The sequence below is a fragment of the Nerophis lumbriciformis genome, linkage group LG20 (assembly GCF_033978685.3).
Source record: "Nerophis lumbriciformis linkage group LG20, RoL_Nlum_v2.1, whole genome shotgun sequence".
In the NCBI taxonomy this organism is placed as follows: Eukaryota; Metazoa; Chordata; class Actinopteri; order Syngnathiformes; family Syngnathidae; genus Nerophis; species Nerophis lumbriciformis.
In genome coordinates this window covers 23,013,415-23,039,302 of record NC_084567.2, presented here as the reverse complement: position 1 = coordinate 23,039,302, position 25,888 = coordinate 23,013,415, and the positions used below count along the sequence as shown (strand labels likewise).

General features: G+C 38.1%; 1 protein-coding gene across 4 annotated transcripts in view; it reads right to left on the bottom strand.

Moving 5' to 3' along the window:
* dcc (DCC netrin 1 receptor) overlaps positions 1-25,888 on the bottom strand; it is a 706,325-nt gene that overhangs the window by 400,772 nt on the left and 279,665 nt on the right. For all 4 annotated transcript variants that reach the window (XM_061980597.1, XM_061980596.1, XM_061980599.1 and 1 more), the window contains exon 5: positions 21,919-22,055. In XM_061980597.1, coding sequence (XP_061836581.1) covers positions 21,919-22,055 — 137 coding nt within the window. The remainder of the gene's footprint in view (positions 1-21,918; positions 22,056-25,888) is intronic.

The window sequence follows — 25,888 nt, the reverse complement described above, 5'->3', positions numbered from 1 at the left end:
TAGGTATATTTCAGCTCATTTAATTTCCTTTACTTTTATCCTCTTTGTATATAATTTAGTTTTGCATGTCTCATGACACATTATCTGTATGTAATATTGGCTGGATTTCAGATAGTTGTTTGTGTGCCATGTTGTTCCAGACCACAGCAAACGTTACCTAGCTTGCCAAAGATTGTAATAAATCTATTAAAAGAAGATAGCCTGCCATTTCCTTTAACTTGGACACATGCATCTATACCCATCCATCCATCCATTTTCTACCGCTTATTCCCCTTTGGGGTCGCGGGGGGCGCTGGAGCCTATCTCAGCTACAATCGGGCGGAAGGCGGCGTACACCCTGGACAAGTCGCCACCTTATCGCAGGGCCAACACAGATAGACAGACAACATTCACACTCACATCCACACATCTATACCTTTGGCCATTAAAAGCCAGTAATTTCCAGGAGTTACCTCACCTTCTGAGTAGCCTCTGATTTACTAATGTTTTCCAATGTTGTAAAATGTGTAGAATAAATAGTACATTTCAACATTTCTGTCAACGAAGATTTGCTTGAGCCTGCGACACACAGTCGTTTTGATAGTAGGCTATAATAGCTAATATAAACACTTATGTCATGTGTTGCCTTCATTATAAGACTGATATACAGCTTTTAATTTTTAGCGGCTCCACACAGATTTGTTTTTTGTATTTTTGGTCCAATACGGCTCTTTCAACCTTTTTGATTGCCGAACCCTGCCTTAGCCGATAGTCAATAAATCAATTAATCGAACGATAAATGAAAATGAAGACTCTTTGCCATCAACGATAAATTGCCATGTCCGTGTGTGTTTGTTTTCTTCGCCCCTGGCTTTCAAACAGGGTACAAGAGTGTTCACGGCACGGCTTTGAGCACCTGAGGGCATTTATTACAAAGCAGGATTAAAAATGTGCGGAGTGAATCTTCTTGTCCGTCTTCTGCAATCGTTGTCTCAATGGTTGAAGGTGGGACCGCTCGTTTACACACAGGATGCACGGACAGAGAGCCTCGCTAGTTGTGACTCGTTAGTGAAGAGCACCCCGAGGGAACAAAAATTAAGAGGAAAACCGATACAAAGGCAAACGTCTACTGTGGGAATAATTTGGCTTTAAACAAGCGAGCAAGATGAGCCCAATTTGTTGGAAAGTTATAGCAGAAAAAAACCCACACCTAACCCAGTTTCTCCAAATGAGAAGAAAGTGCAATTCAAGATGTTCAATATTTATTAAAATGCAAATGTTGCTAACAGTGATTAAAATCAGTTGTGTTTGTATTGTCTAGTGACTTATTTAGGATAATTAAAAGTTATTGACCTGGTGGTAAAAACTAATTAAAGTTTATTGAGTTTCAATGGAATACTTGCATTGTTTTTACTAATCACTATTATAATTATACCAGTGGTGGTCTCCAAAATAATTCTAACATTAACATAGTTTATCTGCAATTATTTTTGGGACGATATATCGTCCAGCAAAATTTCCGCTAACCCTGGATTTAGCTACAAAAAAAAGAAGTGTGTACCATTAGATCACCAGATATTGACAGACGAGTTATCAAATCAAATCAAACTGTTGTTTATATAGCACTTTACATACACAGTTAAGTGGCAACACAAAGTGCTTTACACAAAGAAAAAAGAGAAAAGCTCACACACGCACACACTATTGACAATAACAAAACATGGCATGGCACTGAGGATTGAGGAAAAATGGCACCTTTGAGACGTCCACACTGGGGAATAACTGAAATCAACGCCATTTAAAAAATAGTACGAAACATATTATGAAGTATAGGTCAAAATAAAATCTTAACGATACAGTCATAGATTAATAAAAACATAACATTATGAGAATAATAGTAGTAATAATAGCAATAAATGAAATATAAAATAACAATAACAATTTAAAAAACCTAAGAAGAGTTTAACATAAGTGAAAAGCTTGAATAAAAAGGTTTTTCTTTAACCTTTTTTGTTAAGTACTTTTTATCTTTATTTACCTTTTATTAATGGTCTCTGCAGCCCTGAGGCTCTCTGGCAGGCTGTTCCGCAGGTGGAGGTCATAGTGGTTAAATGGCACCTCACACACAGCTGCGTTAGAGTTGAAACTAATGTCGTGTCTCCAAATGACATACCCAAGAGGTAGCATGTAATGATTAAAAAGAATGGGACCTAAACTTGAGCCGTGGTGAACCCCACACCTTTTGCATGGTTCCTGAGTAACATGCATCCATACCTATATAAAAACATATGTCTGTAAGATAAGAGTGGAACAAGTTAAAAACAGTACCAGAGAGGCCCATCAGCAGCCTCATGTATTAAGAGTTGCTTGACTGACAACAGATCAGGTTTGTTAGTGGATAAAACTTGTGTTACAAGACCAGATCTGATGTCTTTGATCTTGGTTGTGAAGTGGTCTGCAAAGTCCTTGCAGAGGGTGTCCGATCGTGTTTTAAAAGCTGTATTAAAATGTGTACGCTTTAAATTAGCAAAAGTGGAGAAGAGGAACTGGGTGTTGTTTTTATGGTCTCTGACGAGTTGTGAGTAAGGGTAAATTATATCCTGTTTGACTGTTATTGTAGGTCTTGAGTTGTTGACATATAATCTAATAATGTGTATAGTTAATTTGGATTTCCTCCATCTCCTCTCTGCACTCCTGCAATTTACTTTCAGTTGACACAATTCCTCGTTATTTCTCCACGGGGGTGTAGGTTTTCTTTTGATTGTTTTTGTTGAAAGTGGAGATACTGAGTCCAGAGTTGATTTCAGTTTACTGTTAAAATTAGCAAGAATAATGTCACATGGTGCAGGTAAAATTTCAGCAGGTATGGTCAGAAGTTAGGTAGCGTTTCCTCACTGTCCTCACCGGGGACCCCTGCTGGTTGAGACTTGTGATATTTAAACACACAATAGTGGTTAGACATAGCCAGGTTAACAACAGAGGACACACCAATGGACAGGGCATGGCTTGTGACCAGGTCCAGGGTGTTTTCTTCTGTTGTAAGTTTGCTGTGTGACGTGCCGCTGAAAATCCAAACCATTTAAAGCGTTTAAAAACTATTTGTTTATTGATTCTGAGAAGTCATCATCATGTCAATTAAAATCCCCAGTTACTAAAATCCGGCTCTAGGATGGGTGATAAAAGTTCAGAAAATTCATTGATAAAAGAGCTTGAGTGCTGCGGTGGTCTATAAACAGTTACACAGAAAATGGGAGTGCAGCTCATAACAAAGATTTGGTGCTCAAATGACCTGTAATTGTTAGTTAGCCTATTTGAAGTCAGTGAGTTATTTAAAATTGATGCAGTCCCTCATTCTCGTCTGCCCCGTCTAGTAGAAAATAAAGTTTATGGGGAAGCCTCGGTGAGAACAACAGGTGCGTCAGTCCCAGGCCATGTCAAAATTAAAATACAGTCTAACTTGTTGTGTAAAAGTTAGTGAATTTTGCTCTGTTATTCGCTCATTGGTTACAGAGCAGATTTTTTTTATCCTCACAATAATACAGGAACAAGTGTGTCCCTTCTAGATTCAATATGGGACGTATACTTCTGTTTGTAAATAAAGGATGGTAGGTTTTTTAAGGGGCGGTTGGTAGCCTAAACCCTAAGGTGTCTGCTGGAAACTGTGAAGGAAGGATACATTTTACATTTTGAAACTTCAGATTATACAGTAGTACCTCAGTTTACCAGCTCAACTGAGTCCACGGCCAAGCTTGTAACTCAAAACACTTGTATCTGGAGGTTGGTTGGGGGTGTTGGGGGGGCGGGGGGGGTTAAGAGGGGAGGAGTATATTTACAGCTAGAATTCAACGAGTCAAGTATTTCATATATATATATATATATATATATATATATATAAGAAATACTTGACTTTCAGTGAATTCTAGCTATATATATATATATATATATATATATATATATATATATATATATATATATATATATATTTTATTATATATATATAAATAAAAGAAATACTTGAATTTCAGTGTTCATTTATTTACACACATACACACACATAACACTTATCTACTCATTGTTGAGTTAAGGGTTGAATTGTCCATCCTTGTTCTATTCTCTGTCACTATTTTTCTAACCATTCTAACCATTTTTCATAACATGGTCACTACTGTCTAGTTTCTCTTGTTATATTCTTATTTTACGGTTATATTTGTATTCTCATTGTTGCTTTTTATTTTTATTCTATTGAAATATTTTTCTATTTTGTTTCCATTTATACCCCCATTATTTACTTTTTACTTTTTAAATTCGATCTCAATTCTGTACACTGCTGCTGGAATTTTAATTTTCCTGAGGGAACTCTCCTGAAGGAATCAATAAAGTACTATCTATCAATCGATGCTGAACACCCTCTCTGATGATGCATTGCTGTGTGGCACGCACAAAAGTGCTTTCATCAAATGCACTAGAGTCTGGAATCTTCCATCTCTCCCTAGCATGGCCCAAAACCGGTCAATCCTTGCTTCCTGAGGAAGATCTTCACTGCCAAGCACTTGGTACTCCACTACTTCTTCCCGGAGGCTATCCAGGTCCAATCGCAGCTGCGTCTTGGAACTTACAAGCGTATTTCTTCATCTTACTCGTCGTCGTCGTCGCCATGGCTGTATCTTCCTCGCTCTTCTGCTTCATCTCCTTGTTGTGTGCGCAATTGTGCACTGCACTCTCTAAAAGCCGTAGATGTTATTGTCACATATGCATGTACAGTAGATGGCAGTATTGCCCTGTTTAAGAGTGTCACAACATTGCTGTTTACGGCAGACGAACTGCTTTACGGTAGACGAAAATGTGACTGCTGTTGTTGTGTGTTGTTACCGCACTGGGAGGACGTTAATGAAACTGCCTAACAATAAACCCACATAAGAAACCAAAAACTCGCCCTCGATCATTCTACAGTTATAACGTGATTGGGCAGGCACGCTGTTTATATTGTGGGAAAGCGGACGTGAAAACAGGCTGTCCTCACGCAGGTCAGCCTGAATTTCGGGAGAAAATTTGTCCCGGGAGGTTTTCGGGAGAGGCGCTGAATTTCGGGAGTCTCCCGGAAAATCCGGGAGGGTTGGCAAGTATGTGATAGCCACCAGTATGTAGTACGGGTGTAAAAAATATAAATTTTCGAATGAATCGCGATTCTTATTTGGAACGATTTTTAATAAAAAATAAATAAAACATTTGTATTATTTATTTTCATATCTGTCCTGTCCAGCCACTCAAGCAAATCATATTGTTGATGTAGATGCCCATATATACTGTACAGATTTACTTAAAAGAAGAGAAGTGTGGCATACTTCTCTTGCTGCCTTATTTGTAATTGACTATTAAATGTTTGGGTATCATTTTAATGAACAAAACCAGTTTTCTTTTAAGTAATATAGAAATGTATCACAGCTGTTTATCTATTTTATGGAGAAATGTAGTTAATTATAGAACTGGCACCGACTGTTATTAAAAAGCATTGATTTTAAACCGAGAATCGATATTGAATCGATTTTTTGCCTCCACAAATCGAATCGAATTGAATCGTGTGGGGCCCAAAGATTCTTGTATGTACGTGGGGCAGTGGAAGAGTGGCCGTGCGCAACCCGAGGGTCCCTGGTTCAATCCCCACCTCGTACCAACCTCGTCATGTCCGTTGTGTCCTGAGCAAGACACTTCACCCTTGCTCCTGATGGCTGCTGGTTAGCGCCTTGCATGGCAGCTCCCGCCATCAGTGTGTGAATGTGTGTGTGAATGGGTAAATGTGGAAGTAGTGTCAAAGCGCTTTGAGTACCTTGAAGGTAGAAAAGCGCTATACAAGTACAACCCATTTATCATTTATCATTTACACAACTGTATATTTGCATAAGACCCAAGTGATCAAAGGTAATGCTCGATTGTCCAGTTTGAAGATTGAAGAGAGAAGAACAAACTAGAAGATGTCGGGCACACCATTCAGCAGCTTCAGCATATTTTCATGGAGGAATATCCGCGGTTTGGTTGTTCTTTTGCGGAGGCTGGATTCTGCTTCAAAGTGATGCAGACTTGACTGTGCTGTGCTGTGCTCGGGCTGCCCGGGTTCAGCTACATGGTTGGTCATGCTTTGTTGTGTGCTTCTTCTTCTCAGCAGCCTCCTTTGCACTAACTTTCTCAGTTCTGGTGGTTTGAGGGCAAGATTGTGTCAATCTTTGGCTGTGGACAACAACTGTTTCACCCAGCGGCGGTTTTCTCAAAGTACTCGTAAGTCGGGGTACAACTGCGGTTAGAATAGAAAAGATATCAATATAGAATGTATTTTGTAAGTTGACTGTACTATTTTACCTAACATCAGGTTTTATATCGATTGCATTTGAAGTCTAATCTCAAAAATATGAGAAGTTTAAACATGCTGGACAAGAACAGAGTGAACATCAACCAAAATGACAATGCAGAGATTTCCTCCCAAATATCTAAAAAACATCTACCAGAGAAAGATGGCAAGAATAAACAGAGATGTTTGTCACTGCTGAGCTGTCATTTGTTCTGCTCACGACCAGTTGAGCGGAGCAGAAAGTTTGATCGGGTTTTGGCTTTACCTCCAACAGAGCATGATGGGTAGTAGCAATGTAATCAAGGTGAAACACCTTCGGCTTGGAGCTACATTGACAAGTCATGTTAAGTCCCTTGTAACTTGATTGAGTTCAAATCCTGGATTACAGATTTTAAGCGACAACGGGAGTGATCAGGTTGATTTGATTCATCAACCGGATGGATCAAGCAGGCAGGCACATTCAAAAATGAATGGATTCTGAACTGGACTGACAGACTGACATTATTTAATCAGTCTGAACATACAATGAGAGCAGGAGGGTGAAAGTTAAGAAACAGAGAGTGTTCTTACAAATACTACTTAAAAGGATGAAGTACAAACCCCGTTTCCATATGAGTTGGGAAATTGTGTTACATGTAAATATAAACGGAATACAATAATTTGCAAATCATTTTCAACCCATATTCAGTTGAATATGCTACAAAGACAACATATTTGATGTTCAAAATGATAAACATTTTTTTTTGTGCAAATAATCATTAACTTTAGAATTTGATGCCAGCAACACGTGACAAAGAAGTTGGGAAAGGTGGCAATAAATACTGATAAAATTGAGGAATGCTCATCAAACACTTATTTGGACCATCCCACAGGTGAACAGGCAAATTGGGAACAGGTGGGTGCCATGATTGGGTATAAAAGTAGATTCCATGAAATGCTCAGTCATTCACAAACAAGGATGGGGCGAGGGTCACCACTTTGTCAACATATGCGTGAGCAAATTGTTGAACAGTTTAAGAAAAACCTTTCTCAACCAGCTATTGCAAGGAATTTAGGGATTTCACCATCTACGGTCCGTAATATCATCAAAGGGTTCAGAGAATCTGGAGAAATCACTGCACGTAAGCAGCTAAGCCCATGACCTTCGATCCCTCAGGCTGTACTGCATCAACAAGCGACATCAGTGTGTAAAGGATATCACCACATGGGCTCAGGAACACTTCAGAAACCCACTGTCAGTAACTACAGTTGGTCGCTACATCTGTAAGTGCAAGTTAAAACTCTCCTTTGCAAGGTGGAAACAGTTTATCAACAACACCCAGAAACGGCGTCGGCTTCGCTGGGCCTGAGCTCATCTAAGATGGACTGATACAAAGTGGAAAAGTGTTCTGTGGTCTGACGAGTCCACATTTCAAATTGTTTTTGGAAACTGTGGACGTCGTGTCCTCCGGACCAAAGAGGAAAAGAACCATCCGGATTGTTATAGGCGCAAAGTTGAAAAGCCAGCATCTGTGATGGTATGGGGGTGTGTTAGTGCCCAAGACATGGGTAACTTACACATCTATGAAGGCGCCATTAATGCTGAAAGGTACATACAGGTTTTGGAACAACACATGTTGCCATCCAAGCAACGTTACCATGGACACCCTTGCTTATTTCAGCAAGACAATGCCAAGCCACGTGTTACATCAACGTGGCTTCATAGTAAAAGAGTGCGGGTACTAGACTGGTCTGCCTGTAGTCCAGACCTGTGTCCCATTGAAAATGTGTGGCGCATTATGAAGCCTAAAATACCACAACGGATACCCCCGGACTGTTGAACAACTTAAGCTGTACATCAAGCAAGAATGGGAAATAATTCCTCCTGAGAAGCTTAAAAAACGTGTCTCCTCAGTTTCCAAACGTTTACTGAGTGTTGTTAAAAGGAAAGGCCATGTAACACAGTGGTTAACATGCCCTTTCCCAACTACTTTGGCACGTGTTGCAGCCATGAAATTCTAAGTTAATTATTATTTGCAAAAAAAAATAAAGTTTATGAGTTTGAACATCAAATATCTTGTGTTTGTTGTGCATTCAATTGAATATGGGTTGAAAAGGATTTGCAAATCATTGTATTCCGTTAATATGCACATCTAACACAATTTCCCAACTCATATGGAAACGGGGTTTGTACAAGCAGATTCAGGAATACGAGAGAAAGCGGAACACTATTTTGACAGCGGAGGTTTTCTTTTCATAGTCGACTATTCATCAATTCAATTTGGAGCTGAATCAAGGACCTCACCTAACTATCCAATCTCTACCATGTTCATCAGTTTATTGTTTGTTGACCTGTTTTAACCTCTTTCTCTTTGAGGTTAAAAAAGTCACAAAAGAGACTTATTTGTGAGTATTCTCATTGGCTGTGCTCTTGCTAGGATACAAAAAAACATGAATTAGACTGTATGACTATGAAAATCCTCTGTCGAAGACATCCCTAATTTTGTGTTTTTATGTCTGATGTCCTTCACATGTGTACAGTGTTGGTGACATTCATTTTGGTGTTACAGCGCATCTTAAGAACAGAAAAAAAGAACAGCAACTGTTTGTAACCCAGTTTTCACCTCAATAAAGAACAACGCTAGTCTTGACAAAATTGCAATTCTTTGATCACACAAAGTGGTGGCAAAGTGAGAATTGAGGAGTGCAGATAAACACTATGTTTCCATGTACACAAAGTTATGCTGTATTAACAGAATATATATAATATACAGTGGTACCTCAATTTACGAGTATTTTGAGATACAAGCTGTGCTGTCTCTCTGCTTTTTGTCATGTTTTAATTTACAAGCACAAACTTAAGTTATGAGCCTCCTTGTGCTAGCTGGCGCAGAGAATGCCTAAGTGAACCAATTGCTTGTAGCTACTGTAGAACTCGAAATAATTTTGATTTCCAAACATTGGAAACCATGAGCAACAGTCCAGTTTCTACAGCCTTTCTGCAGAAGTTGTCAACATTTCTGTTATGCGCTGCTGGAGACTTGGTCCTCCACCCACAGCTCAGCTTCCTGCACACACCTGATGCAGAGTCCAGGCGGTCTGTAGCTGTGCGATTGTGGGATATAGCTAAACTAGGAATGTCGTTTTTTCAACGCAATTACTTGCTGCTAATCCGGAGCCAAAATCATGGACATTGTTAATGCTCGCACCTTCTGTATTCGGTATTCGGCTATTTGACCATGTTGGATCTAATGCGATAGCAAGATGCAAATCAGAACAGACCAAAATGATTTTGAAGTCATCTTTAGTCTTACATTACTTCATAAAACTACTGTAGTTGTTTGTAGTACATTTTATTGTACTGTTTTTTTAAACACTACTGTATATCTTATCTAAATGTTAGTTTTTCTTTTTAAAGGCTTATAACATGCTATTTTTTGAGAGGGCAAGCAAAAATGTAATTAATTTACATACATTTCAATGGGCGGGACTGATTTCAGATGTGAGTTATGAGCCCAGTCATGGAACCAATTGAGGTACTACTGTATTAAAAAAAAAAAATTCAGACATGGAAACCGATTTTTCAAATGGCCAATTCTAAATTTAGCGAAGTTTAAATTTTTTTCAAACCTAATTGGGATGTCTGACATATGACTGGATCAACCCAATATTAGGTCATATAAGATCTAAACCAGTATTTCTTAACCTTAGGGCACTCACAGCCCATTATTGGGCTGTGCGTGCCCCCTACAGGATCGGCAAAAATATCAATTTCTCAGCTGGCGGCTGTATGGGCCGCAGCTAATATGTTGTAATACACTTGTTCATCACTTGTGGAAATAGAGACAATATCATTCATCCATTCATTGTTACCGCTTGTCCCTCTTGGGGTCGGGGGGTCAAACACAGAAAAGCCTGGAGCTAAAGTCATAGAAAAAATTCTTAGTCTGGAGCTAAAGTCATAGAGAAAATTATTCAGCGCAAAAATTATGACTAAAGTCATACTTGCCAACCCTCCCGGATTTTCCGGGAGACTCCCGAAATTCAGCGCCTCTCCCGAAAACCTCCCGGGACAAATTTTCTCCCGAAAATCTCCCGAAATTCAGGCGGAGCTGGAGGCCACGCCCCCTCCAGCTCCATGCGGACCTGAGTGACGTGTTGACAGCCTGTTTTCACGTCTGCTTTCCCACAATATAAAGCATGCCTGCCCATTCACATTATAACTGTAGAATGATCGAGGGCGAGTTCTTGGTTTCTTATGTGGGTTTATTGTTAGGCAGTTTCATTAACGTCCTCCCAGCGCGGTAACAACACACAACAACAGCAGTCAAGTTTTCGAAAGCAGTTCGTCCGCCGTAAACAGCAATGTTGTGACGCTTTTAAACAGGACAATACTGCCATCTACTGTACATGCATATGTGACCCACCCATAATGTGTCACATTTTTGTGTCGATTTATTTATTTTATTTTGTGGTTTGAATTCGTTTTTGGAGCTGTCATTACATATTTATCAGTATTCACATTGGTCAGTAGGGGGCAGTAGGGCGTTTTTTTCCCAATTGAATGCTATCACCTGCAGACCGGAAGTGTCTTGTCTTGTCATTCTGATGAGCGCGACCAGTCTGTGAACAATTGAAACGTCCTGTGTGCTTTTTCCTCCTGTATAACAGGTTAGTTTTGGTGAATCAACTCACTGAATAATATCCATGTGATCTTTATAAGTTTAAGTACACATTCTGATGGTGGAGCCTAACTCTAAAGTGTTTGTGAGTTGTAGTTTGTATTTGTGAATGAATCCAGTGCACAGCTGCAGTAATCAATACAAAATGGCGACGTGAGTACGCAATGTTTATATAGGAACTTCTGATCCTAATTCAGACTCCCAAATTAGAGCTCCCGTTTTCTTATTGATTTTATAATGTATATTTGTATAATGTGTGTGTTCTGAAATAGTGACAGAGAATAGAACAAGGATGGACAATTCAACCCTTAACTCAACAATGAGTAGATGAGTGTTATGTGTGTGTATATGTGAAAATAAATGAACACTGAAATTCAAGTATTTCTTTTATTTATATATATAAATTAAAATATATATATATATATATATATATATATATATATATATATATATATATATATATATATATATATATATATATATATATATAGCTAGAATTCACTGAAAGTCAAGTATTTCTTATATATATATATATATATATATATATATATATATATATATATATATCTTAACCAGGCCCCCGCCCCACCCCCGACCATGCCCCCGCACCCCACCCCCTCACCTCCCGAAATCGGAGGTCTCAAGGTTGGCAAGTATGCTAAAGTGGAAATGCTGTATTTTCATTTGCACTTTAATTTTATTGACAGTTTAGTTGGGAAAATATTAATTATTAGTTGTGCTTATTTATTTTAGCACAACATATTTGTATGTAAATATATGTTTGTCAGGTATTTATAAATCCATTCCTATGCAGTAGATTTGGTTAGTACCTATTTTATAACAAACCTGACCTAAGCCTAAACCTAAGGTTTATGTGTTAAATAAATATAATAATATTTGTGATTAACACATGGCTTCATATGATTTGACAAGTAGCTTAGATATAATTATTGAATGTGATTAAAATCAAGAGTAAGATAACTAATTCAGTGTTAATCTTTGAGTGGGGCCCCATGCCCCTCTGGAGTGGAAAAGTTGGGCCCTGAAGTCAAAAAAGTTAAACGCCCCTAATCTAAATGTCTGAATATGAAATGTTATTGTAGATGCTTAATGCTTAGATGGCAAAGGACTGTTATTTGTTTGTTTCCAACATGGCGTGGAAAAGAGGTGGTTAAGGATATCTGGAAAATATTCACAGCGCTTCAGTTGTTCCACATGTTGTTATGTTACAGCTTTATTCCAAAATGGGATAAATTCACTTGTGTCCTCAAAAGTAAATTTTTGAAAAGATGAAACCCCATAATAACAATGTTAAAAGGTATTATAAAAAAAGTGTACATTTGTTAAAAATAACAATTGAAAAAAACACATTCACATAAGTATTTGCAGTCTTTGCTCAATACTTTGTTGTTGCATCTTTGGCAGCAATTACAGCCTCAAGTCTTAAGTTTCACCCATTCCTCTTTCAATCAATCAATCAAAGTTTATTTATATAGCCCTAAATCACGAGTGTCTCAAAGGGCTGCACAAGCCACAACAACATCCTCCGCTCAGATGAAGTGAAGTGAAGTGAAGTGAATTATATTTATATAGCGCTTTTCTCTAGTGACTCAAAGCGCTTTTAAATAGTGAAACACAATATCTAAGTTATATTTAAACCAGTGTGGGTGGCACTGAGAGCAAGTGGGTAACGTGTCTTGCCCAAGGACTAGGGATGTCCCGATCCAGGTTTTTGCACTTCCGATCCGATACCGATATTGTTTTTGCACTTCCGATCCGATACCGATACTGACCGATACCGATACTGACCGATACTGGCCTATCCGAGCATGTATTAAAGTTTAAAGTTATTTAGCCTACTTAGTTGTCAGAATCATGTTGAAAAGGGTTTTAGTACTCTTGATAACAACTAGCCAGCTGAATTAGGGGAGTTTGAATAATACACAATGGTTGGTAACAAGAAACTGACCTGTTTATTCAAGGATAAACACAAAATAGACAAAATTATACATGACAAACAGAAATGGCATCATTGAAACTAGGGCTGGGCGATATGGCCTTTTTTTAATATTGCGATATTTTAAGGCCATATTGCGATACACAATATATATCTCGATATTTTGCCTTAGCCTTGAATGAACACTTGATGCATATAATCACATCAGTATGATGATTCTATGTGTTTTGATTGATTGATTGAGACTTTTATTAGTAGGTTGCACAGTGAAGTACATATTCCGTACAATTGACCACTAAATGGTAACACCCGAATATGTTTTTCAACTTGTTTAAGTCGGGGTCCACTTAAATTGATTCATGATACAGATATATACTATCAGATATATACTATCATCATAATACAGTCATCACACAAGATAATCACATTGAATTATTGACATTATTTATAATCCAGGGTGTGGAGGGGGGCGCCGGATGTAAGTGTCAAAAAGACAGCCAAAAGAGTTTGATATGCGAGCACCTTAGAGGGAGCGTTGCTCGCACGGCTGCGCTAGCATCACAGCTAACGTTAGCCATGCTGCTACTTCTCTGCTGGGAGAGGACGTATACGTATGTGACGTATGCCGTGACAGTATGTGACGCATGTAAGAAGGTGCGCTTGTCTGTCTGTGAGAGGGAGACACAGGAAAGAGTGAGAAGAGCCTGTCGTGTAATGCCAGCAGCTAAAAGCAACTGCGTGAGAATTGTGGATGTGTTGAAGGTGTGCTGGAAAATGCGGAACGGAAATTATGGAGCAGCAGAAAAGTGGAATGTATTATTTAAATCGGTGCGTTGGAAAACACGGACCGGAGTTTTTTTTTAAACTGGATCTGGATCGGCATTTTCCCATGCCTTGCCGATACGCAATTTTTGGCAAATATCGGCAGTCGATCCGATCTAAATATCGGATCGGGACATCCCTACCAAGGACACAACGGCAGTGAGATTGAACCTGGAACCCTCAAGTTGCTGGCACGGCCACTCTACCAACCGAGCTATACCGCCCCACATCAGGGCAAGAAAAAACTCAACCCAATGGGATACAATGAGAAACCTTGGAGGGGACCGCATATGTCTGATGAAACAAAAATTTAACTCTTTGGCGTGAATGCCAGGCATCATTTTTGGAGGAAACCAGGCACCGTTAATCACCAGGCCAATACCATCCTTACAGTGAAGCATGGTGGTGGCAGCATCATGCTTTGGGGATATTTTTAAGCAGCAGGAACTGGAAGACTAGTCACAATAGAGGGAAATATGAATGCAGCAATGTACAGAGACAATCTGGATGAAAACCAACACTTTCCATCCAATTTCATGGAGCTTGTGCCAAGCTTGAGGCAGACTTGAGGCTTTAATGGCTGCCAAAAATGCATCAACAAAGTATTTGGCAAAGGCTGTGAATACTTATGTACACATGATTTAAAAACTAAAATAAAATAAACATTTAAAAAAAAACATTTCACATTGTCATTATGTGGTATTGTCTTTCGAACTTTGAGAACAAAATTAATTTACTCCCTTTAGGATTAGGGCTGTACCATAACAGCCCTAATCCTAATGTGCTGTGAATAATTTCCAGAAGCACTGTATATATCCTTAAATATGTTCATATTATGTAATCTAATCAATAATTTAAAGGTATTTAAAAAAAAAAAATATGGATCCATCAACACAAATATTTTGTATAGCAATTTCAGCACAGCGTTTTCCCCATATAATTGTTGATAATATGTATTCAAATTATGCTTCCATTAGCAAATGACCTACAACCACCAAGGAAACAAAATCTAACAGGAAAAAACTGCATTTTGTCTTTTTTAATGGAAAAAAACGGTTTGGTTTGGTTTGGTTTAGTTTTGTCATGATATTGGAAATATCCTAATTTATGGATGTCAACATGTCAACCTTGACCGCACTGTTATATGCATACAAATATAGTAAATGTACAGTATCAATCAGTGGCGGGCTGTGCGTTTCCCAACTAGGCCTTCAGTGATGTCCGACTTCAATGATTACCTCTCAAAATACCATTATTTATGTCACCACATGACCATTGCTGGAGAAATACTATACAGGAACACATGTACGCCCTACTGGGGATTGATCCATATCAACAGTGTATAAAACGGGTTATGTTCTGGCACATTTAAAAATCAATTAAAATGCATCAGCAATTAAAACATATGTTATGTGGTACTGTCAAAATTTATATTGCAAAAAACATTAAATGTGAAAAAATAAAATATTTGAACTCACAATTTGTGGCACTTTTCGACGCCGTATGAGCAAGCTCGTACCCTCGTAGTCGGCTAATTAGAGTGGAAATGGCGGACATTTCCCCATTTCATCGCCAGAACAGCTGAGCTAGCTTCCGGAGTTGGCCGACATTGTCTCACAAGATGTAGTTTCTCTTTAAATATCTTTCTTGAAAATGGCCTTGCAAATATATATCTGCCACCTAATCAACGTTTTGTTTTCCTTCTCTGCTAAATTGAAACTTGTGAATGGTATACTCACTTTGGAATGACAAGTGCCTATCCAATCACAGTCTCGTTAACATTAGGCTTCTGTCAACAACTTCTGATCTGATTGGCTATTGCAACTGTCTAGCAACTCTATGTGTTCTCAAATGCATCCGCTAACGGTCCTGGTGAGTATCCTTAGGCCATCTAGAAGGCCTTATTGACAACAACTTGTGATCTGATTGGCTATCGCAATTGTCTATCCTCTCTATGTCCCCGGTTACTTACAGTGCACGGACGGCCGCATTGTTGATTCTGAAGGCCTCGGGCAGATTTCGTACAGCATGGCAACATGACAAAATAAAAACAACAGCACTGGAACGAGCATAATATGACATGAAGACAATATGAATACTTTTAGATATTTAGGGAAAGTAAAATTAAAAAATAATTGTATCTTTAATTATGATCATGATTTCTGGTTATGTTAGGCCAGCAGAGAATGCCTTGCTAGCCCTGATGGCCCACCACTGGTATTAATTGCCTTGCAGACTGTTGTGTGTTGAAAGGACTCCAAGGCAACGACATTCAATATTTGCCATTATGTTAGCCGTAAGTCTGCTAAAGGGTCTGTACAAAGTACATTTTAAGTGAACAACCTCTCACGCAACACCTTGGAATTTGTCATTCTTTAGTAAACCGAGCAGTCGCAAGTGACACTATGAATGATAGCTGCTGTGTCGATTCGGTTTTCCTTTTTCTGGGTTCATTAGGTCGCTAATAGGTACCAGTTAATGAGCTGGGCTGCACTCATTATTAATGTAGGACACAACACAAATATGTGTTATCCTTATCATCTCATCATGATCACTGCCCTGTGAAAACAGCATACACACTGCCATTCGTCATCAAGATTATATGATAGATCACTCTGTAACTGCCTTCACTTGAGAACTTACAAAACTATGAATTCAATGTTATACAATGCATATGTATAAATATTTAAGTATTTGTTGGGCATCTCAAAAATTGAAGACTGTGTTCTATACTTGTCATGCAATGTAAAAGTGTTTTGGATATTGTTTTGCACTTCCTGACCACTTTAGGTATGACTTACTGCTAAAGGGTTTCCGTGGAATAAAACACATGCAAACATTATAGTGTACACACAGCTGGTCTATTAAGCTCACGTGCGCTTTAATGAGCAAAAGAGTGCAATCCATTTACCGTGTCTGTCTTTATATGTATGCAGAATATATGCTGATTATTAGAACCCCCACAATACTGGGACGAGAAGATCCAAACATAATCATTTAGCACCTGCAATGTTATTTTTCAAACCTGAAACTGTCATGCAACTTTTTTTTTTAATCACATTTGAAACATTCCTGCAAACTGATACAGTAACACACTTACAGCTGTCAGAAGGAGGTGATTGTGCTGCAAAAACAGACCATTGAGAGAGAATATTTTGTCTGTGTGTGTGTCAACATATTTGGATTGTCAGAAATAAAAACATTTAATGTATCGTATATTCAGCAATATAATGTTATCATTTCATAGCTACTGGATGACTTAAGTGGCTGTATAAAACAAATTAAGTCAATTTGATTGGGTGTCTGCTAGCTTTTTTTTAAGGTGTTGGTTTTATTCATATATATATATATATATATATATATATATATATAAAATATCCTGATGATTGAGGGAACCCCTCATAAACAGGCCTGTAGAGATGAAGTAATCTTGTGATTTTTTTCCCACACATATATATATATATATATATATATATATATATATATATATATATATATATATATATATATATATATATATATATACATATATATATATATATATATATATATATATATATATATATATATATATATATATAGATACATATATGTCTTATATAAAATAAAAACTTCAATATGCATTTTAATTTTCAGGATGGTCCAGACGCAGCATCACAACACCGCACGCCTCCCAGAGCTTACTTTTGGCATGCGAAAAGTCGTTTTTTTTTGTCTAGATTGCGCTAATATAGCCTAAAAAAGTTGATTCATATAGTGTTTGTGTGCTGCCTGTCAACAACATGAGGAACTGCCACAGGTTAAACCATATGATGGGAAATGGATGTCTCCATTGTGACAGCCGGTATACACGCAAAAACTTCATATAAATAAGGTGGTCTGAACCACTTTTGTGTTTGTCATTAATTGTACACTTTTTTTATCAGTAGCGAAATTGTGAACAAGTGCTTCGAGCAGATCTGCCTCAGGCTAATCAGACTAGAATACTAATCAGGTGTGGTTTTGTGGTTATTTGGGCTTAGTTTGGGTTGGCCTTTTATTAAATCAACAGATCAGCTGCTGCTGAGGTGTCTCTACACGCCTGAATACTTCAGTCTGTAGCCAGCAGTTGCTGAGAAGCAGTCAGACGATAAATACAAACATATTTCATTCATAACACCTCCTGAAGCAAACAGATTGGTTTATATTGGATATTTTATGGCATTTTATTTTGGATGTGATTCTCTTTCCTTGGAAAGAGTACAAATAGTAAACAGAACATCAGCCAGCAGAGGTATGAATATGATTTGTTCTCTGTGTTCCATTTCCATAATCTATATAATTGATTAATCAGTAAACTAAATTTATATTTGTAACTAACTGTTCTTAGTTGTTTTTTGAACAAATTTTACGAATGAAATTCCCCAATATACACCAATGCTTTTTCTCACATGGATGTTGTTCAGTGGGGAAAACAAAAAAAATGACAGAACTGTTTTACAGTACTTCTTACGCCATCCTGGAGAATAATGTGATGACTTTTTAAGTGCTCATGGAACGCAGTGGTGCCGCTGTGAAACTTTACTTCTAATTTGCACAGTTTACAGAACACCGTGTTGTTTGGGTTTTTCTATAAATATAACACGTTTCCCCCTCAAATCTACAGTGGCATATAGAAGTGTTCTGATCAGGGAACTATGCTGCCAATTCCTATCATCCATAAGTGGGATCAGTTAGTACGATCACATGTACTAACTGTGCATTTTATGATTTATTTTTAGTAAGTGCTATTGGCTAAATTATATGAAAAAGGAATGTTATCATCACTCTAGTCATCAACAATTGAGAACAGAGAAATGGACATTGAAACAGTGTAGGTCTGACTTGGTAGGATATGTACACCAAGTAGTGGACATAAAGAGAGAGAGAGAGAGAGAGAGAGAGAGAGAGAGCATAAGAAAAAGTATCTACATTTGATTATTTACATTTGATTATTAACAATCCGGGGAGGGTGTTAGTTTAGAGTTGAAGTTGCCTGGAGGTGTACTTTTATTGCGGTTTTGAAGGAGGATAGAGATGCCCTTTCTTTTACACCTGTTGGGAGCGCATTCCACATTGATGTGGCATAGAAAGAGAATGAGTTCAGACCTTTGTTAGATCGAAATCTGGGTTTAACGTGGTTAGTGGCGCTCCCCCTGGTGTTGTGGTTATGGCGGTCATTTACGTTAAGGAAGTAGTTTGACATGTACTTCGGTATCAGGGAGGTGTAGCGGATTTTATAGACTAGGCTCAGTGCAAGTTGTTTTACTCTGTCCTCCACCCTGAGCTAGCCCACTTTGAAAAAGTGGGTAGGAGTGAGGTGTGATCTGGGGTGGAGGTCGAGAAGTAATCTGACTAGCTTGTTCTGGGATGTTTGGAGTTTAGATTTGAGGGTTTTGGAGGTGCTAGGGTAATACTACACATTTAGGTATCAGTCCAATACTTTGTAGTTACAGGGACAGTATTTGCCCTACCAATACTGACACCAATACATTTACTTAGAAAAAATTAGTGATCACTAAATGATTTTGCTTAAAAAAAATTTACAATTATAATCAGCAGAAAAACACAAGAAGGCAGGGTAACAATATCAACAAAATATTTAAACCAGGGGTCTCAAACTCAATTTACCTGGGGGCCACTGGATGCAGAAACTGGGTGAGGCTGGGCCGCAAGAAAAGATTTCTTAAAAAAATCTAACATGCACTTTTTAATGAATTCACCTTCTTTGAATGGCTATCCCGCCCTAGTAACATACTTGCCAACCCTCCCGATTTTTACGGGAGACTTCCGAATTTCAGGCACTCTCCCGACAATCTCCCGGTGCAACCATTCTCCCAAATTTGTCCTGATTTTCACCCGGGCAACAATATTAAGCCGTGATAGCACTGCCTTTAACGCCCTCTACAACCTGTCGTCGCGTCCGCTTTTTCACCATACAAACAGCGTGCCGGCCCAGTCACATGTTGTATGAGGCTTCTGCAGTCACACGTAAGTGACTGCAAGACATACTTGGTCAACAGCCATACAGGTCACACTGAGGGTGGCCGTATAAACTACTTTAACACTGTTACAAATATGCACCACACTGTGAACCCACACCAAACAAGAATGACAAACACATTTCGGGAGAACATCCGCACCGTAACACAACATAAACACAACAGAACAAATACCAAGAACACCTTGCAGCCCTAACTCTTCCGGGCTACAATATACACCCCCGCTACCCCCCAACCCCGCGCACCTCAACCGATGCACGGAGGGGGGGTTTGATGTGTGGGGGGGCAGGGTTGGGGACCCCCTGATTTAAACTTTTCCATTATCATAAAATTGTTTAAGCAATATAAAATCAGTAGCACACAATAAGTGAACAAAAGCAAAAACACCATAAACTACTCATTTCAATTTTTGTTTCATCTGACCACAGAACTTTCCTCCAGAAGGTCTTATCTTTGTCCATGTGATGTCGGATGAAACAAAAATTGAGCTGTTTGGCCACAATACCCAGAAATATGTTTGGAGGAGAAAAGGTGAGGCCTATAATCCCAGAAACACCATGTCTACTGTCAAGCATGGTGGTGGTAGTATTATGCTCTGGGCCTGTTTTGCTGCCAATGGAATTGGTGCTTTACAGAGAGTAAATGGGATAATGAAAAAGGAGGATTACCACCAAATTTTTCAGGACAACCTAAAATCATCAGCCCGAAGGTTGGGTCTTGGGCGCAGTTGGGTGTTCCAACAGGACAATGACCCCAAACACACGTCAAAAGTGGTAAATGAATGGCTAAATCAGGCTAGAATTAAGGTTTTAGAATGGCTTTCCCAAAGTCCTGACTTAAACGTGTGGACAATGCTGAAGAAACAAGTCCATGTCAGAAAACCAACAGATTTAGCTTAACTGCACCAATTTTGTCAAGAGGAGTGGTCAAAAGTTCAACCAGAAGCTTGCCAGAAGCTTGTGGATGGCTACCAAAAGCGCCTTATTGCAGTGAAACTTGCCAAGGAACATGTAACCAAATATTAACATTGCTGTATGTATACTTTTGACCCAGCAGATTTGGTCACATTTTCAGTAGACCCATAATAAATTCATAAAAGAAACAAACTTCATGAATGTTTTTTGTGACAAACAAGTATGTGCTCCAATCACTCTATTACAAAAAAAAAAAAGAGTTGTACAATATATTGGAAACTCAAGACAGCCATGACATTATGTTTCTTACAAGTGTATGTAAACTTTTGATCGTGACTGTACAGGAACTTAGTTGTGTTTTTCCATAGTAGCTTTGATAAGTGGCAACAGTCAGCAAGTAAAGCATTAGTAACACAATTTGCTGTGATGGAATATGACAATTCGAAGCTTTAAAAGACAAATGTACAGTTTGAAGTTTGATAACACCTGAATGACTCATACCAAATTGAGAATGTGATGTGGTCATATGACAGCAAAATAGAGCTCTTTGGCACTTTTCTCATGCTGTCCTTATAAGTCATCATGGTGTTTTTTTTTAGTAAATTTAAGTGGAATACCACGAATATGAAGTATTGTCACCTTTGGCTAATCAGGGTCGTCCCATCAAAGAACAGGATATATCGTGTCCCCAATCCCCAATTTGTTTTGTCTTTGAGGCATGTCATCCTACCTTGTCAGGCTCAGCCAGGCAGCAATAGATGTCCCCTCAATTATGTCTCATATTGGTCCATCCATCCATTTTCTACCTCTTATTCCCTTTGGGGTCGCGGGGAGTGCTGGAGCCTATCTCAGCTACAATCGGGCGGAAGGCGGCGTACACCCTGGACAAGTCGCCACCTCATCGCAGGGCCAACACAGATAGACAGACAACATTCACACTCACATTCACACACTAGGGCCAATTTAGTGTTGCCAATCAACTTATCCCCAGGTGCATGTTTTTGGAGGTGGGAGGAAGCCGGAGTACCCGGAGGGAACCCACGCAGTCACTGGGAGAACATGCAAACTCCACACAGAAAGATCCCGAGCCCGGGATTGAACCCAAGACTACTCAGGACCTTCGTATTGTGAGGCAGATACACTAACCCCTCTGCCACATTGGTATCAGATTTAATGCAGACATACCACAGTACAGTACATACATTTAAATAAAGAAAGTTCTCACCGAGCACACTCAGTTCTGCACTTGCTGTGATGTTGTGGTTCTTGTTGGTAGCTGTACAGCTATAACTGCCGGAGTCATCGTCAGTCACACTCCTGATGATGAGATTGCTTCCCGCCAACAAAGAATGCTTCTTATTCCTACGGGGAAAAGAGCTGCAATGTTTTTCTGTTCTCATGTTGTACACTCGCCGATTTACCAACTGCTGTTGTCTTATTTAAGACAAGTGCGGGCCTTTTACCAGATTAGTTATCGTATGTCACAATTTTGATGACAATGATCTTTAAAAGCATTGGAACAGTAAGACAAACTCAATTTTTTGCTGTAGACCAGGGGTCACCAAACTTTGTCTCGGGGGCCACATTGGGTTAAAATAATTTGAAATATACTGTGTGTATATACATTAACAAATCTATATATATTAAAGGGGACCACAAAAAATGGCATTATTGGCTTTATTTAACAAAAAATCTTAGGGTACAACATATGTTTCTTATTGCAAGTTTGTCCTTAAATAAAATAGTGATCATACTAGACAACTTGTCTTTTAGTAGTAAGTAAACAAACAAAGACTCATAATTAGTGTACTGACGTATGCAGTAACATATTGTGTCATTTTCCATTCTATTATTTTGTCAAAACTATTAAGGACAAGTGGTAGAAAATGAATTATTAATCTACTTCTTAATTTCTTGTTAATATCTGCTTACTTTCTCTTTTAACATGTTCTATCTACACTTCTGTTATCTAACTCAGTGGCCTTGTGGTTAGAGTGTCCGCCCTGAGATCGGTAGGTTGTGAGTTCAAACCCCAGCCGAGTCATACCAAAGACTATAAGAATGGGACCCATTACCTCCCTGCTTGGCACTCAGCATCAAGGGTTGGAATTGAGGGTTAAATCACAAAAAAATATTCCCGGGCGCAGCCACCGCTACTGCTTACTGGTCCCCTCACCTCCCAGGGGGTGATCAAGGGTGATGGGTCAAATGCAGAGAATAATTTTGCCAGATCTAGTGTGTGACAATCATTTGTACTTTAACTTCTGTTAATATGGACCGGTACTTTTTAGAGGCGGTATAGCCGTATATGATTCATTAGTATAGTGGTACTATACTAATACTGGTATACCGTACAACACTAATATATATACAGTATATATGTATATGTGTGTGTGTGTATACCTACCGTAGGTGGATACAATAGCTAATCGCTAACAGCAAGCAAACACTCCAGAATGTAAACAAAATCGCTGATCTATACAAATATCGATTGTAACGATACCAAGTAGAAGAGCCGAATCTACACTATCTATATCGATACTACAATGACTACATCCATATTTTTTCTCTTCACAATATATTTTTCCATTTATTTACTGTTTATAATCTCAGAAAATACTTCACTAGACATAAGAGAATTTAAAATTATGGACAAATGCATGACCCTGTAACTACTCGGTATCAGATTGATACCCAAATGTATAGTATCACTTGGGATGATGTTTGATAAGAAATTATCGAGTTCGAGCCTATTATTGAATCCTCTTATCGAACCGATTCCTTATCGATTCTCTTATCGAGTCCAGATAGGTTGTTGTATATGGAAAAAAACACACAATATTTGGTTTAACAAAAGCTCACTTTTATTATATAAGAAAAAAATAAAATCTAATAAATAAATAATTATTGACTGTTACCCCCCTAAAAAATTAAATTAAATAAATAAATATTGACTGTTGTTACCCAAAGTATATTAAGTGGGATTTTTCAGAAAAACAAATATATACAGTAACACAAAAACAACCAGTCTCTGTGATCACGATAAGTGTATAAATAATGATATAGTGGTAAATAAAATCAGTCCCTTGGGCACAAAATTTAAAATAATACAGCTCTCCAAAAAGTGCACTTCTGCTGCTATTTGACATAACTGTTTGTTATGATGCTTTGACATTGTTGCACTTTATTTATTTATTGAAAGAAAATTCTATGAAGAGAAAAGTTGTTTGCAAATGTGGTTACAATGCTAAAAAAATTATAAGTTAAAGCTAAAAAAAGAAATACACTTTATTGAGTTAACATTATTTCTTTATAGGGGGAAAGATGTGATGTTATGAGCTAGGGAATATAACAACTACACTACCCAGCATGCAACGGGAGTGACGAGCATGCGCGGTAGCCCCGAAAAGTGTTGCTGCATGTCGCCACCCGGCAGCTAAGAATGAGGTTATGAGCACGCTGTGAAAGTAAACGTCAAGAACTTAGCCAACACGCCTTGTCTGCATTATTTATAATTAGACAGACAACACATAAACAGTGTGATTTTGTTTTGTTTACAAGGAAAGAAAAACAAAAGTTAAAAAAGGGAGATCATGTCATATATGTTGTGTGTGCTGCGTGCGGTTGCTTTAAGAACGTTGCGACAGCTGCCGTAAAGGAGGTGTGTTGCTAGCCTGGTTGCTATGTTTCCGGTTGGTCATAAAAGTGTTCGTCATATGTTTGTACCCTGCTCAAATCTCTCAGTAAAGTTATTCATTGGATTATACCTTTTGTTTTGAACTTTATTACACCTTGGAGCGCTTTTTCCGGTCCATTGTTTTTCCTGCTTTCCCTATCTGCGCCTAATGACTGAGCTACGTGACGTCATTTCTTGTGATGTCTCAGAGGGCATTTCTGGTCGGAACGGGATTCGTTTCCAGGGATTCGAATAAAGAACCAACTCTTTTTCTTTACTATAGTGGTCTCGATAACGGGTACCGGTTCTCCAGAGGGATTCGAGTCCGATGACTCGGTTCTTTTCTTATCGAACAACCGGGAAAACCGGTTTCGAGTATCGTCCCTAAGTATCACCCAAAACTGATGTAAGGTATCTTAACAACAGAATAAGAAGTGCTTATTACATTTTAACAGAAGTGTAAATAGAACATGTTAAAACAGAAAGTAACCAGATATTAACAGTAAATGTATTCATCCATTTTCTGCCGCTTGTCCCTCAGAATTTTGATAAAATAATGGAAAAGGAAATGACACAATATGTTCATGTATATGTCAGCAGCCAAATTAGGAGCTTTTGTTTGCTTAGTTGCTACTAAAAGAGTAGTTGCCTAGAATTTTCACTATCTTATTTTATGACAATATTGTTCTTTAATTGCAATAAGAAACATATGTTTAATTGATGTATCATACGATTTTTTGTGTGAAATAAACCCAATAATGACATTTTGTGTGGTTTATTTTATTTTAAAAAGTATTGAAAAGCATCAAAATAAATTTTCCAAAATATTGGTATTGGGACAACCATAATCTTTCATGTGAGTTCATGTGATAGACTTCAAATATTGTACGTTTGTATATTGAAGTGAATAAGAATTGCTTAACTTTTAATAATTGTATGATAGAGATGGGATTTATGGCTTGTTCCTTTCAAAGAGTCATTCAAAAGACTGTCTTGGTAGCAGTGATAAGATGAGATTTGGGTCAAACTAATTCTATATTACACCAGTATCACTCTATTGATGAGAACTATTCACAAATATTGACTATTTAAATGTGTGTTGTTTTTTTTATAGACATTCCATAAGGTTACGGTAAAATCACTATTTTAAAACTTTACCTCCCCTAAAAACTTTGTAGAAAAAGAGCATTTTAATAATACAGAACAAATAACCACATAAATAAGAATAACATTTATATATTTATATAAAAAAAACAGAATTCCGAAAAATTTGAACACTACCTTACCTGGTGTGTGTACGCCAGAAGTACTTTACATGTCAGAACAAGAAACTAGAAAAAATTATCTAAATACAGCTATATTTACTTTGACCCTGACTTATTTTCTAGTCCTGTCGCCAGTCTGGTGGCATGTACAAGAACATGCACATGCAGCTTCGGCAATTCATTTAAAGAACGTCTCCCAAAGGAACAGCTCGCAACTGCGAATCGACTCTCATGGTTCACCTAAGAGCCATTCA